At 35.1% G+C, this 13396-nt stretch overlaps 1 protein-coding gene and 1 pseudogene across 1 annotated transcript; both read right to left on the bottom strand.

Annotated features, from left to right (window-relative positions):
- Nucleotides 1-2618, bottom strand: LOC142633376 (protein SRG1-like; annotated as a pseudogene).
- A 2504-nt stretch (nucleotides 2619-5122) lies between these two features.
- LOC142634124 (protein SRG1-like) lies at nucleotides 5123-8275 on the bottom strand. The gene is made up of 4 exons (XM_075808403.1): nucleotides 7886-8275; nucleotides 6734-6981; nucleotides 6314-6638; nucleotides 5123-5533 (listed from the first exon to the last, which is right to left on the bottom strand). Exons 1-4 carry the CDS (start codon nucleotides 8138-8140, stop codon nucleotides 5267-5269), a joined length of 1095 nt encoding a protein of 364 aa, XP_075664518.1. The 5' UTR covers nucleotides 8141-8275; the 3' UTR covers nucleotides 5123-5266.
- Nucleotides 8276-13396: the final 5121 nt, after the last annotated feature.

The raw sequence follows: 13396 nt of genomic DNA, 5'->3' as shown, positions 1-13396 counted from the left end.
TCAACTGGTGTTGCCCTCCCCATTTTCTATTCTCATGAAGTCAAGGTACGACTCGCCATTTAGTTTTCGAGCAAAGAATTCCTTAAAGTAATTCTCCGAAGGAACTCGCCGAAAATTTGCTGGGTTGTCAGGACCAATAAGGCTAGGTGCAGGACCCAATTCTGAGTCTAGATTGGAACTATTAAATGTAGCAATGGAGAACTTTTCTTTTGTAGAATTTACTGTTGCCCTATGCTTAATGCTTCGATATATGCCATTGCTCACAATCTGCAGGGTGAATAGAAAATTTAATGACAATGTTAACTTTGTATTTGATGAAAAATTGATGTTGTGGTGGATGAGTAAGGTCCTATTGGGAATAGCATTGTTAACTTTAACATAAATCAAATTATATTCCGAACTTAACTTAATTCAGACAATGTTTGAGTTAATTGATGAAAGTCCTAATTGAAAGTTTCTTTTGTCATATCTTCCAAAATAGGAGTCTGGTGGTGCTCTTGCCGAGTACAACTGATTCTAGGACCTAGAAGAAATCACCCAATATGCAAGAATAGATCACAAAGTGATTTATATTGATGGGATAAACATCATTAGCCCCCTTAGTTTGATCGTAGACATTGCATTGCATACATAGTTTCTATCTATCTTCATAATAGTTACGAAGGAAGTTAATGATTGTGTTTACTATAGAGTTGTTGTTTTCTGATAAACGAGTGGAATGGTAATAATAAATGCATGAAAATAGGCTATATTACTCTAGCATTAGTCTGGGTAAGTTCCAAACATTCTGAATATTCAAGTTTGACCTAAAGTAATATGACAGGACACATTCTTTGGCTTCTACAGCTGAAGAACAGCAAAAAAAGAAGGCCCCTCGTCAAATTCTTTTGCTTCTACAATGCTATTCTAATAACTTAATTTTGGGCTAATGAAGTTAAGCTATGCTATTGATTAAATATACTATTACCTCCATGATATCACCAATATTGACTATAAAAGCATTTGGAAGAGGTTTAACAGGAACCCATCTCCCTTCCTTCCTGATCTGGAGGCCTTCAGTTTCATTGAGCTGAAAAACAACTGTTAGAGCATCAGCATCAGAATGAGGAGTGATCCCAATGGCCTTATCTGGTTCAGGGCAACAAGGATAGTAATTCATTCTCATTGTCTGAACTCCATCATCAAACAGCTCTCTCATTTCCTCGGCATCCATCTTCAGAGCTTTAGCCATATAACCTAAGATTGTCATGGCCAACTTCTTCCCTTCTATAGAGTACGTTTCCAGGGCCCCTCTGCATCACAAATTTGAATTTGAATTGGAACTGTGTATGTGTTATACCTAAAACCAGTTTTTCTAAAACCAAACCAAAAAGGTAGAAGGAGACCTGAGCTCTGTTGGAAGCTTGTCAAATAGGTCATCCCTCCTTATATCATGTGGTCGGGTAGTTATAAAGAACATGTCTGACCAGTCTAGTTTCTGCTCGTCTGACACCACAAAGAGCTTCCCAAAGCCCTCTTGATGGTTTGGCTGCTGCCATAGCCTCTTCTTTTCTTCATATGGAAGCTTGAAAAAACTCTCAATCTGTGTCCGGATTTCTTCCAGCAATGAAGTACTAACTCCATGGTTTACAACCTGCACTTACAATAGAAGTAATGTATTAGATTGCTAATGCTTCAATGTATGTGTGTGCTTGCCTTAGAATCCAATAATTAGGTTTAGTACTATAAAAATGGAAGCATATATAGGGCGTGGGACATCATCAAATTTGGAAAAAAAAAAATTAAACCAATAAAAGTTCAAAAAATATCTGCTCAGCAGCGCATGAGACTAGCAGTAAAAATTGAGAACAGGAAGAACAACTATCAACAACTCAAGGACTTGCAAATACAAATAAAGGTGGGGACTTGTTGGCTATGTAATAGGGAAAAGATTATCTATATTTCATGATTCTAGTTAAATATTACAAATTTTAAATGACAATACAAAATGGATTTTATCCTGGGTTGTATAGATCCTATCTAATCCTACTTGGTGTTTTGTTCTCTCTGAAATTCCGATCATTACTATTTCCAACCATAAATATTTTAACTACCTTCTTTGATGTGAATAACTAATTTCACATAAAAGTAAAAACATTGCAGCCCACCCAATCTAAATTGCAGAGTACATGTGTCTTGGCATAGGAGGCATTTCAATGTTCAAAGCAACTTAGATTAGTATATTGCAGTTTAATAAGGCTTTTATGAATACCATATATAGTAATAACATTTTGGAACATTAAAAGAAACAGGTCTCATGTTACACATAAAAGACTGATCCAACTCAACATAAAAACATTTAAACAACATAGTACCATACATACCTGGAAGAATCCCCAGTCTTTGCAAGCAGAGTGAAGTCTGTCCAATTCAGAAAACATGCAATCTTCAACATCCAATCTCTCAAGATCAATAACTGGCACCGATGGAAGTGATGAGTCATGAGAGACAATCAAAGGGTCCTCCTGATCATCTCGCACTTACCTAGCTTGTATGTTGATGATGGGCTCCTTGCTCAGCTCCTGGACACTAGGCACTATTATAGATTTTCCAAGGTTAACTTCTGTGTTTGACTCCATGGATATGCTGAAGCAAATTGAGGTAGAGAAGAAAAAAATCAATCTTTGTCCTTTCGTTCTTTGCTTTTGGCCAATAGTTGAAAGTTAGGATGAGAGAGAGAGCGCAAAGAGAATTCAGCTTACCTCAAAATTTTCACTTCAAAACTTGTAAAGTGTGGAGCTGCAATTGCTAAATTCGTGGGTATTATGACATATGTGTTTCACTTGTTAAGATCATATGTCATTCATTCATTTATGTAATTGGCTAATCTTTTGACAAAACGCACTTTACTTGTAATTGGGTAGAATTAGGATGAGTTTTATACTTCAAGAAACTGTGTTTCAAGATCAAGTGTTGAAGTCATCAAGTCTGTCCAAGAAACAAGCTGAAAAGTGCAAGTCCATTAAAACTCGACAGCTAGCATGTGTCGAGGTTTAAAGAGCTGTTTCAGCCCATGGTTCGACAGCTGCTTGACAGTATCTCAATACCTCTATTTGTCGAGATTTAAGAAAAACAAATTTTAAGTTCTATTTTGATTCCAATCCGTGGATGTGTCTTTGAGCCTTCTTTTCTCCTAACCCTAGACATATAAAATGATTATTTTAAGGGCCGTCAAAGGTAGGCAAGTTGCACAAGTATTGAGAAATCCTTGTTCATGCAAATTGTGACTTGAGACGAAGTTCTTGCCCTAGTTCATCTCTCTTGTGAAGAAGTTGTTATGTCTTTGCACCGTAGGGTTTTGTAACCAAGCATCTTCTTGATCTTCATCGTGTGGATGAATTGAAGAACTTTGCAGCCAACAATCTTCTCTAGTTGGTGATTGAAGTCGCATACTAGGATCTGCGCAATTGGTTAGTCACGTACTTGGGAGCCGTGCATCAAAAAGAGAAATTGTCACTTCAGAACAAGTCCAATTGGGTATTGGGATAAGGGTTCAACTTTAGGTTGGTAAGGTACTTGAGATTCCTTTACTTGTAACCGCTTGTTGTAATAATAGTGGAATTTCGGGAGTGGTGACCTTAAAATCACCTGGTGAGGTTTTTACTGTGTAGGTTTCCTCCATTCGTAAATAAATCACCGTGTCATTTAATTTTCGCTGCATACTTAGTTTAATTGGTGATTTGTTTGTGCTACCACGCGCTTTGCATGTTAATTTGATTAATTAATAACTTGGCTAATTAATCAACTTAATTCATCACAAGGGGTCAATACATCTTTGGCCTATCAGTGGGACGTGTTATATTATATTACTCTTACATCGGATCAAGCTAAAAATTGGACAAACGTGGTCTTACAAGCATTTTCTAATAGAAATTTGTTAATAAATAGCACTAAACTAAAATTCTAGTAAAAAACTACCTAAAATTTTGTAGAGTTGTATACCATACAATATCTGCAGTGGATTTGATTCCACTTAAAAATTGATGTGGCGCTGCCAGCCAAGCATTATGGGCCCATACTCTTCATATCAAAGTGGGCACTCATATCTTTATAAGAGGCCTGAGATGGGTTGGCTGATTTTTAGGAGAGGACCCTATGTCAAATATTGGTTGGACTCATTGTCATGATCAGGACACATCAGGGACCTGTTTCCTAGTCCCCTAGGCCCAAACATTGGAATCATTGTCATGATCATCAGGCCACATCATTCTCTTGGTCCAGAATGTCTTTTTCTGTGGGTCTATTTCTATTTTCTTTCAGCTTGTTTGGGAGGTTGGGAGGGTGGAAATGAATGGAATAAATTCAAAGAAATTTTCTAGAATATTTTATTTTTGTCCTTGTTTGAGAGTTTAATGGAATTGAAAAGAAAGGAATTGGTAGGAGAGTGTATTAGTCCATTGTATTCTCTTCAAACCATTCATAAAAACTAGAAATACTCATTCTTTCAATGAAAAAAAGGTGAATGTCAATTATATATTTCTTTTATTTCCCCTCATTCTTTTATAAACTCCTAGACATACTAGTAGAAAATACATCATAGTATACCCTCTCATTTTTTATTAGGAAACCATGGTTTAAATCCCTTTTCTTCCATTGTTTTAACCATCAAATTATAAATTAAATAACAAATGTACTACTCCTAAAGTTAGGCTCCGATCTCTCTCTCAAAAGTGGATTTGAACCTTTTGAATTTGGAAGTGATTTTTGGTTCGTGGGTAGCCATAAAGGGCATTTTTTTCTTGGAGTAATATAGTTGGCTTTTTTTGTGGTGGGGTCCATTCCAAGATCAAACAGGAACCTAAAGAATTACAATATTACAGAAGCTGTTTTATGTTCTTGATTATTTATAAAGCCAGTGAAATTCACTCTTCATGATAGAAGATATGACATTGAGACCTAAATTCTTGTGTCTCACCGTGTCAGTACCCACTACCCGACTCTTTGCTTAATTTCGATTATACATTCAGCATTTATCAAATGTACCTTTACAAATTGCAAATAAACCTTCAAGAAGATGGAAGTCCTTGCAACTCTAATGTCCCTTATTTGCTGGTCTTTCAAGCAGGATCATAAAGAACAAGAATATTACAGAAGTTTCTGCATTTTATTTTCTTAATTATTGATGAGGCCACTGAATTTCACTGTTCATGATAGAAAATACTTAAATTTTTGCAACTTACCATTCTGCTACTCAAGTACCGCACAATTTTGAAAATAAATAATACATTCAACTGGTATTGCCCTCCCCATTTTCTATTCTCATGAAGTCAAGGTACGACTTGCCACTTAGTTTTCGAGCAAAGAATTCCTTAAAGTACTTCTCCAAAGGAACTCGCCGAAAATTTGCTGGGTTGCCAGGACCAATAAGGCTAGGTGCAGGACCCAATTCCGAGTCTAGATTGGAACTATAAAATGTAGCAATGGAGAGCCTCTCTTTTGTTGAATTTACTATTGCCCTATGCTCAATGCTCCGATATAAGCCATTGCTCACAATCTGCAGAGTAAACAAGAAAAGTTTATACCAACTTTATCTTCTTCTTGATGTAGCATTGAAAGTTGTAGGAGATGAGAAAGGTCCCACTGGGAATTGCAACGTTAATTTTAACATAAAACAAAAAATTAATTCCCTAACTTGATTCAGTTCTGACAATGTTTGAGTTAATTGATAAAAGTCCTAAATAAAAGTTTCTTAAGTTGGATCTTGGAGAACGGTGCAGTTGACAAGTATAACTGATTCCAGGACTTGGCAGTTGGAAGAAATCACCCAATATGTAAGTGTTCATGTTGTAGGGATAGAATCCTCTTACCCCCGTAGTTTGATCCAAGACATTGCATTGCAGACATAGTTTCTATCTTCATAAAAGCTCTAGCAGCTAGGCTATGACTTAAAAAGGAAGTTAATGATTGTGTTTCCTGTAGATTTTTTTTTTTTTCCAAATAAATTAGTGGATACAAATGGTAGTAAATGCATGAAAATTGGTCACTTTAGTCTAGAATTATTAGTCTGGAAGAGTTCCAACTTTCTTAATACTCAAATTGAATTAAAATAATCTTACAGGACACATTCTTTGGCTTCTACAGCTGAAGAACAGCGAAAAGGAAAGCCTTTTGTCAAATTCTTTTGCTTCTATAATGCAATTTTGATGACTCATTTGTGGCCTAATCTTATAAGTTTCAGGGATTAGTCAAGTAGTCTTGGACAGTTGGACCCATATTTTGGAGATTGAAAATGAGGTTAAGCTAATACTATATCAAGATTATAAAATACTAGTACCTCCATGATATCACCAATATTGACTACAAAGGCATTTGGAAGAGGTTTAACAAGAACCCATCTCCCCTCTTTCCGGATCTGAAGACCTTCAGTTTCATTGACCTGACAGAGAATTGTTAGAGCATCAGCATCAGAATGAGGAGTGAACCCAATGGCCTTATCTGGTTCGGGGCATTGAGGATAGTAATTCATTCTCATTGACTGAACTCCATCACTAAACAGCTCTCTCATTTCCTCGGCGTCCATTTTCAAAGCCTTAGCCATGTGTCCTAAGATTTTCAAGGCCAGCTTCTTCACTTCTATAGAGTAAGTTTCCAAGGTCTCTCTACATCACAAATATGAAGATGAAGTGAAATCATGTGCATGTGTTATACCCGAAACAAGTGTTTCTAAAACCAAATGGTGAACATAGAAAGAGACCTGAGCTTTGGCTGAAGCTTGTCAAATAGGTGATCCATCCTTATCTTATGTGGAAGGGTAGTTATATAGAACATATCTGACCAGTCAAGCTTCTGCTCGTCTGACACCACAAAGAGCTGCCCAAAGCCCTCTTGATTGTTTGGCTCCTGCCAAAGATTCTTCTTTTCTTCATATGGAAGTTTGAAAAAACTATCAATTTGTGTCCGGAATTCTTCCGTCAATGAAGTACTAACTCCATGGTTCACAACCTGCAATACAATATAAAAGTGTTAACATATCAGTATCTATGTTTGTGTGTACGTGCCTTAGAATCCAATGATTCTGTTCAATACTATAAAAATAGAACATAGGGTGCAGAATATTATACATATTTAAACCAATCAAAGATCAAAAATCATCTGCTCAGCAATGCAAGAGTAGTAGTAAAAACTGAAAACAGCAAGAACAACTATCACCAAATCAAGGACTAGCAGATACAGATAAAGGCAGGGAACTTGTTGGCAATGTAATAAGAAAGAGGTCCTCTCCATTTCATGGTTCTGATTAAATTTACAAATCTAAAGGGGTATCCAGTGCCACATTATTTAAAATTTTAAATGACACGCCACTTTGGAAGATGTTAGATCCAAAGAACACAATCTTAGCCGTGAAATGGATTGTCTCAATTTCAATTGAAATAATATCTTATGGCGGGAGTATGGTGAGAATCATCCTACCTAGTGTTTTATTCTCTCTCAAATACCGGTCATTTTGCTTACAACCATAAATACTGTAAATATCTTGCTTGATGTGAGTAATTAACTTCACATAAAACATTGCAGCCCATCAAATTTATTGCAGAGTTCATGTGTCTTGGCATAGGAGGCATGTTGTTCAAAGCAACTTATTAGATTGGTATAGACTATAGAACCCACTGGCATACTGCAGTTTAATAAGGCATTTATGATCACCAATACTAGTAACAATTTGAAAACTTTAAAATGTAGAAGTGTCAAGTTACATATAAGAGAGTGACCCAACTCAAAAACCAGGAAGGGAAACAACTACAGAGATCGTTCCTTGATTTGGCTAATGTATAATTATCATCTTTTAGCAATGTCAGATTTGGGACAGGACCTGAGTCCAAATATAAAGCCCATATACAATCCATACCTGAAAGAATCCCCAATCTTTACAAGCAGAGTGAAGGCTGTCCAATTCAGAATTCATGTAAGCTTCAACATCCAATCTCTCAAGATCGATAACCGGCACAGATGGAAGTGATGGGTCATAAGAGACAATCGAAGGGTCCTCCTGATCATCTCGCACGTACCTAGCTGGAATGTTGAAGATGGGTTCCTTGGTTAGCTCCTGGACACTAGGTACTATGATAGATTTTCCAAAGTTAACTTCTGTTTGTGACTCCATAGTCAAGGATAAAAGCTGAAGCAACTTCTTCTAGGCTTAATTGAAAGTAGAAATGAGACTGAGAAGAAAGAGAATTTCGGCTGTACCTTGAAATTTCTCCACGTCAAAACATATAAATTTTGGAGCTGATGTCGTAACTAGCTGACCAATGGCCTCATTGGTCATATATTCTTACCGGAAAATTACACTTTACCTACATAGTTTGCTTGAAAAACATGTTTTTTACAGTGATTTAAAAATGAGCACTTTACTCAAAATAAAAGTAAATTTGTAATTTTGTTATTGTTTTATATTTCTCTTCTCTAAAAACTTAAAAATCTAAAAACTCAAGAGAAAAAAATATTTAAAAGCTATATTTTGTAAAAATTAAAACCTAACTTTTAGACCTATCAACTTTTAGATCTTGTAACCTAAAAATTAAAAGAGCTCCAACTACTTGACCCAATGTCAAAGAAAAAGTGATGTAGTCGATGGAAATTGCTCTGGAATTGGGTGTTACCAGATGGATATTAATGGCCACAGACATGTTTGGCTTTCAATAATCCATGTGGCTTTACCTTTGTTATTCGAAAAGACTAGTATAATTTCTCCTCAAATTACCTTACAAGTCTACAAAAAAATATTTCCCAACCGATGGTTCTTGATTGGGCTATTGGTTGCGAGAACTGTGAAGTTGCTCAGAACAAGGTATGTAGAGAGAATAGCAATTGTGAGGATTCAAAAAACAAGCCTGGGTACCGTTGCAAGTGTGACAAAGGTTATGAGGGGAACCCATACAATTGTAACATTTTATGGCACAAAATGTTAATTTAGAAAATCTAAAAGTTGATATATGAAAAGAATATTTAAAAGTTAGGTTTTAAGTTTTACAAAATCTAGCTTTTAGATCTTCTTTCCTTTTAATTTTTTAATTTTTTAGTTTTTTTATGTTTTGAGAGGAGAGAGATATAAAAGGGTAACAGAAATACAAATTTATCTCTCACATATAATAAAAAGGTAACAAAAAGGAGAGAGATATATGTGCTTGGGCAAAACACAAATGGATAAAGTGTAATTTTCCCTATTCTTATTTATTACATCAAGTCAAATTGAAAATTGGAGAAAGATGTCTTAGGTTGTGTTTGGTTTTGATGAAAAATATTTTCAAGTGGAAATAATTTTTGGAAAATAAAATATTTTGAAGTGTTTGGTTGTGTTTTTGAAAATACTTCGAAAAATGGTTGCATTCTAGAAAGTACTATGGAAAATATATTTTCTACTATTTTCACACATTGTCCTCTCTCCCGACCCAAGCACATATATAATAATAAATTTTAAAAAAAAAAAACTTTAGATAAAAATTTGTGATCAGGGGACTAGCGGCAGCGATTGTGGATGCCGTCGGACACCAAGAACATTAGTAGAGGGGTGGTGGGAGTAGAGGTTTAGTTGATATGTTTTGGGTGAGGCGAAAAATTATTTATGAAAAATGAAGTGTCAATCAATTTTCACCATAATATCTTTATTTTACGGTCAACTGGAAAAAAATCTTTAATTGACCAACATTTTTTATCACCCCAAACACCCATTAAAGCAGAAAATATTTTCTGAAAATCAATTTCCATCCAACTAAACATAGCTGAAGGTGTCTTTGAAATTTGTTAATACATCACTAAAATACGTTTAAAAGGTAGAGTTTTAGACCATGCATTCTGTAAATGATTTGATTTAAATTGAATCCTAAATACCACAAAAGTCCCAAAATCAAAGTCAATTGGTTTGCATTCGGTAAGCTCAATTGGAGGCTTATCCGTGAAAAAAGAAATATCATGTGCCCAAACTCTTCACACCAAATTATTAACCCAATCCAATATCCTTCTGAAAGACTCTAGAATTTGGAAGGTTATCAAACTGGGCCCTCATGAGTCATGTCTTCATAAGGCCTAAGATGGGCTGGTTTTAAGAAGAGGATCCCCTGTCAAATATTGGCGGAGCCGTGGTCCACATTGGGCCGCATCAGAAACCTGATCCATAGTACCTTTGGCCCAAACAAGATGCACCTGTTGGTGTAGGATGTCTTTATAGGTGCAATGGCAATACCCCTTTTTATTTTCCTAGCTTGCTTGAGAGGGAGGACAGAATGAAATGGATTGAAAGTTTTTTTTTTTTTTTTTTTTTTTGGGATTATTACATTATTCTTTTATTTTGAATTTTTCAAGGAATATTTTTCAAGAGATTAATGTTAGGGGTGGTATAATCCAACATGACCCATAAACGGTTTGTGTTATATTCAGGTTAAAATGTAACTCATTTAATAAATATGTTGTTTTTTTGTCTAACCTACGGAACCCATTTGATCTGTTTAAATAAATGTTATTTTGCCAATATAACCTTCAAAACCCTAGGAAAATAAACATATTAGTTATTATGGTTTATTCTGTTTGACATATTGTGATTAATTATTTGTGATATTGAGATATGATTTAGTGTGAAATATTTATTTGTGATACAATTACTTATTAGTTTTGAATTTTATATTTAAAAAAAAATATTTGTTTGTTTTTTCGTAGTTTAGTTCAATTGAGGTAATACTAAAATTTGTATTTTTTTTTTCACTTTCCAATCATTATTAAATGAACTCCTAAACATACAAGAGAAAATATGACATATTTATTTCCATTCCATTCAAAATTCCCAATCGTAACCAAGAACCTAGTAACACAACTGACACATTTTAATCTTTCCATCAGAGACTTAGGATTCAATATCTCTCAACCCCCAACTATTGAATATAAAAAAAATAGGGATAATTACACTTTGCCCACCTGTGGTTTGCCTCTAATTTGATGTGCCTACCCGTGGTTTAAATTTTGACACTTTACTCACCTGTGGTTCTCATCGTTACTCTACCATAACCCACATCTCTCTCAGCCGTTACTCTAACACTAAATATGTAAAAAACCAAATTCCAAACAGATCAAAACACACTCACTCTCAAATGTTGTGTGGAGTTTGATTTGATTGATCCACTCAATGAATATGCTTTTTCTTATTTCAATTGATGTCTGCGTGTTTAAACACACAAACCCAGCAGATCCACTACAACATACCCAACGCCAGCAACAACGAGATCTAAACCCAGCCAAAAACTCAAATCCAAACACACAAACCACCGTGAAAAATGGGATTTGGGGGAGCAATTCCAGATAGTTCCTACATTAACACACACCACCAACTTTCAAATACAGCATCAACAAGAATTTAAAAAATAAATAAAAAACAAGATCAAAATGGGCATCTCTTAGAACATGACTCAAATAAAAAAAAATTTCAAACCCAGAACACATGATCAAAAATTTTTCAAACCCAGAACAAGATCAAAAATTTTTCATACCTAAAATATCTCTCTGAGATCTTCCTATTGGGTTGGGCATGAGTGTGAGTCAGAGTGTAAGTGTGGTGGGAGAGAGCTCAAAGTCAACGATGTAGTCAACAGAGACATCGGCAATAATTTTCCTCAGACAATTCTGCAGCTTCACAGGCGCGTCCAGCGTGAGATCCACGCTTAACGACCGCTCTATCCGCTTCTCCAGTATGCAAAACAGACACTCTCCGATGTGCTTCCTATCCTCCTCGCTTGCACGAAAAAACCAAAAATTAATTAGCTAAAAGTAAAACACAGAAAAATCAAATTGCGAAAAATTCGAGAGGTGATTGGAATATTATGTACAGAGAGAGAGTGTTGGAATTTGAGGCAGAAATTGGTGAGAGGAGGAGTGTAAGTGAGGCACTAAAGAACGTTGTTGAGGTAGCAAGAATTGCCGAGGTTTCTGAGCCCTAACGGAGGACCGGTACGCCGCTTCGGATTGAGCAAATTCGGCTGCCAATTCATCTGCAATTGCAAGGCCATCAAAGACCTCGTCTCGTTGTTGATTCTGATTCCGCTTCCGGCGAAGAAGCATTGGAGGGCGGCGGTGGCGTTTTGGCAACACAACTCTCCCGCTGCCAAAACCACCAACACAATCGCATCGCTCTGCCCTCTATCTATCTCTATCTCTATGATGATGATGATGATGATATGATATTTGGTTTTTGTTGTGAAAAGAAGAGAAATGGGGGGAAGGAGTATTAAGAGGACTCTTCTACAGAAAAACCCCTAAATCTCTTCTTTTTTCTTTTTTTTTTTTGTGGTGGTGGTGGTGTTGTTGAGAGTTTTAAGAGGACTATTCTTCTACAGATTTGTGAGGGTTCATAATTGTTTATGGGTATATGTTCTTCATGTTCAAGATTTGAGTGAATTGAGGGAGAGGTCAATACCACTTTTTAATCTTATTTCTCTTGTGTTTTTAGTTGTATTTTGATAGATTTGTAGTTTGTACTTTGATGGTATTGCTTGATTTAATTTGTATTAGTTTTCTGGGTTTATGTTCTTCATGTTTGTGAATTGTGAGAAACTAATATCATATTTTGATCTTATTTTTCTTTTGTTTTTTTTTTTTTTTTTTGCTTTTCTTGTTTTGGGAGGAGAGAGACATAAAATGGATGTAAAAAGACTTATTTACCATTTTTTTAACAGAGGTGGGTAATAGAGACTACACGGTGGGAACCACAGGTTGATAAAGTATCAAAATTTAAACCACAGGTAGGCACATCAAATTAGAGGCAAACCACAGGTAGGCAAAGTGTAATTATCCCTAAAAAATAATTTTAAAAAATCCCAAATGTAATGCTATTTAACTTTACAGTTTCAAAAGTTTCAAAAATTAAACTCTAAAATTTTAAAGGTTCCAAATTAATCCTTGATCTATTAAATTTTCCTCGTATTGTTAATGGAAAACAACATCATTATAATTTGAAGTCCTGCAAAATCAATGTCGTTTTCCATCAACAATAATAGTAGAAACTAACAAATAAGTTAATCTGAAACTTTTAAAAATTTACAGAGTTTATTAATTTGAAAATTTTCAAGTGCAGAGTTAAATTGAAATTCATTTGCAATTATAGCACAACATGATTCAAAAGTAGTCATGTAAGTCAATAAATATGAATAGAAATCAACTACTTGTGTTAATCAAAGAGAATAATAAAAAGACTCCAAGAGTATCTTTATAAAAAATCCAACTAATTATCTACTGCATAAGATTTTAAGAATAATATCAATTAAAATCTAATGAAATTGAATAAGAGTTTTCTTAAGTTATAACTTATGTATGTTGATGCCTCTTTTGGTCACCCACTCAATAAAAAACCCAAAACCCACCGTCAAACCCTAGCTTC

The sequence above is a fragment of the Castanea sativa genome, chromosome 5 (genome assembly GCF_040712315.1).
Source record: "Castanea sativa cultivar Marrone di Chiusa Pesio chromosome 5, ASM4071231v1".
NCBI lineage: Eukaryota > Viridiplantae > Streptophyta > Magnoliopsida > Fagales > Fagaceae > Castanea > Castanea sativa.
The sequence above is the reverse complement of the archived record's forward strand: the minus strand, read 5'-3'. Positions and strand labels throughout refer to the sequence as shown.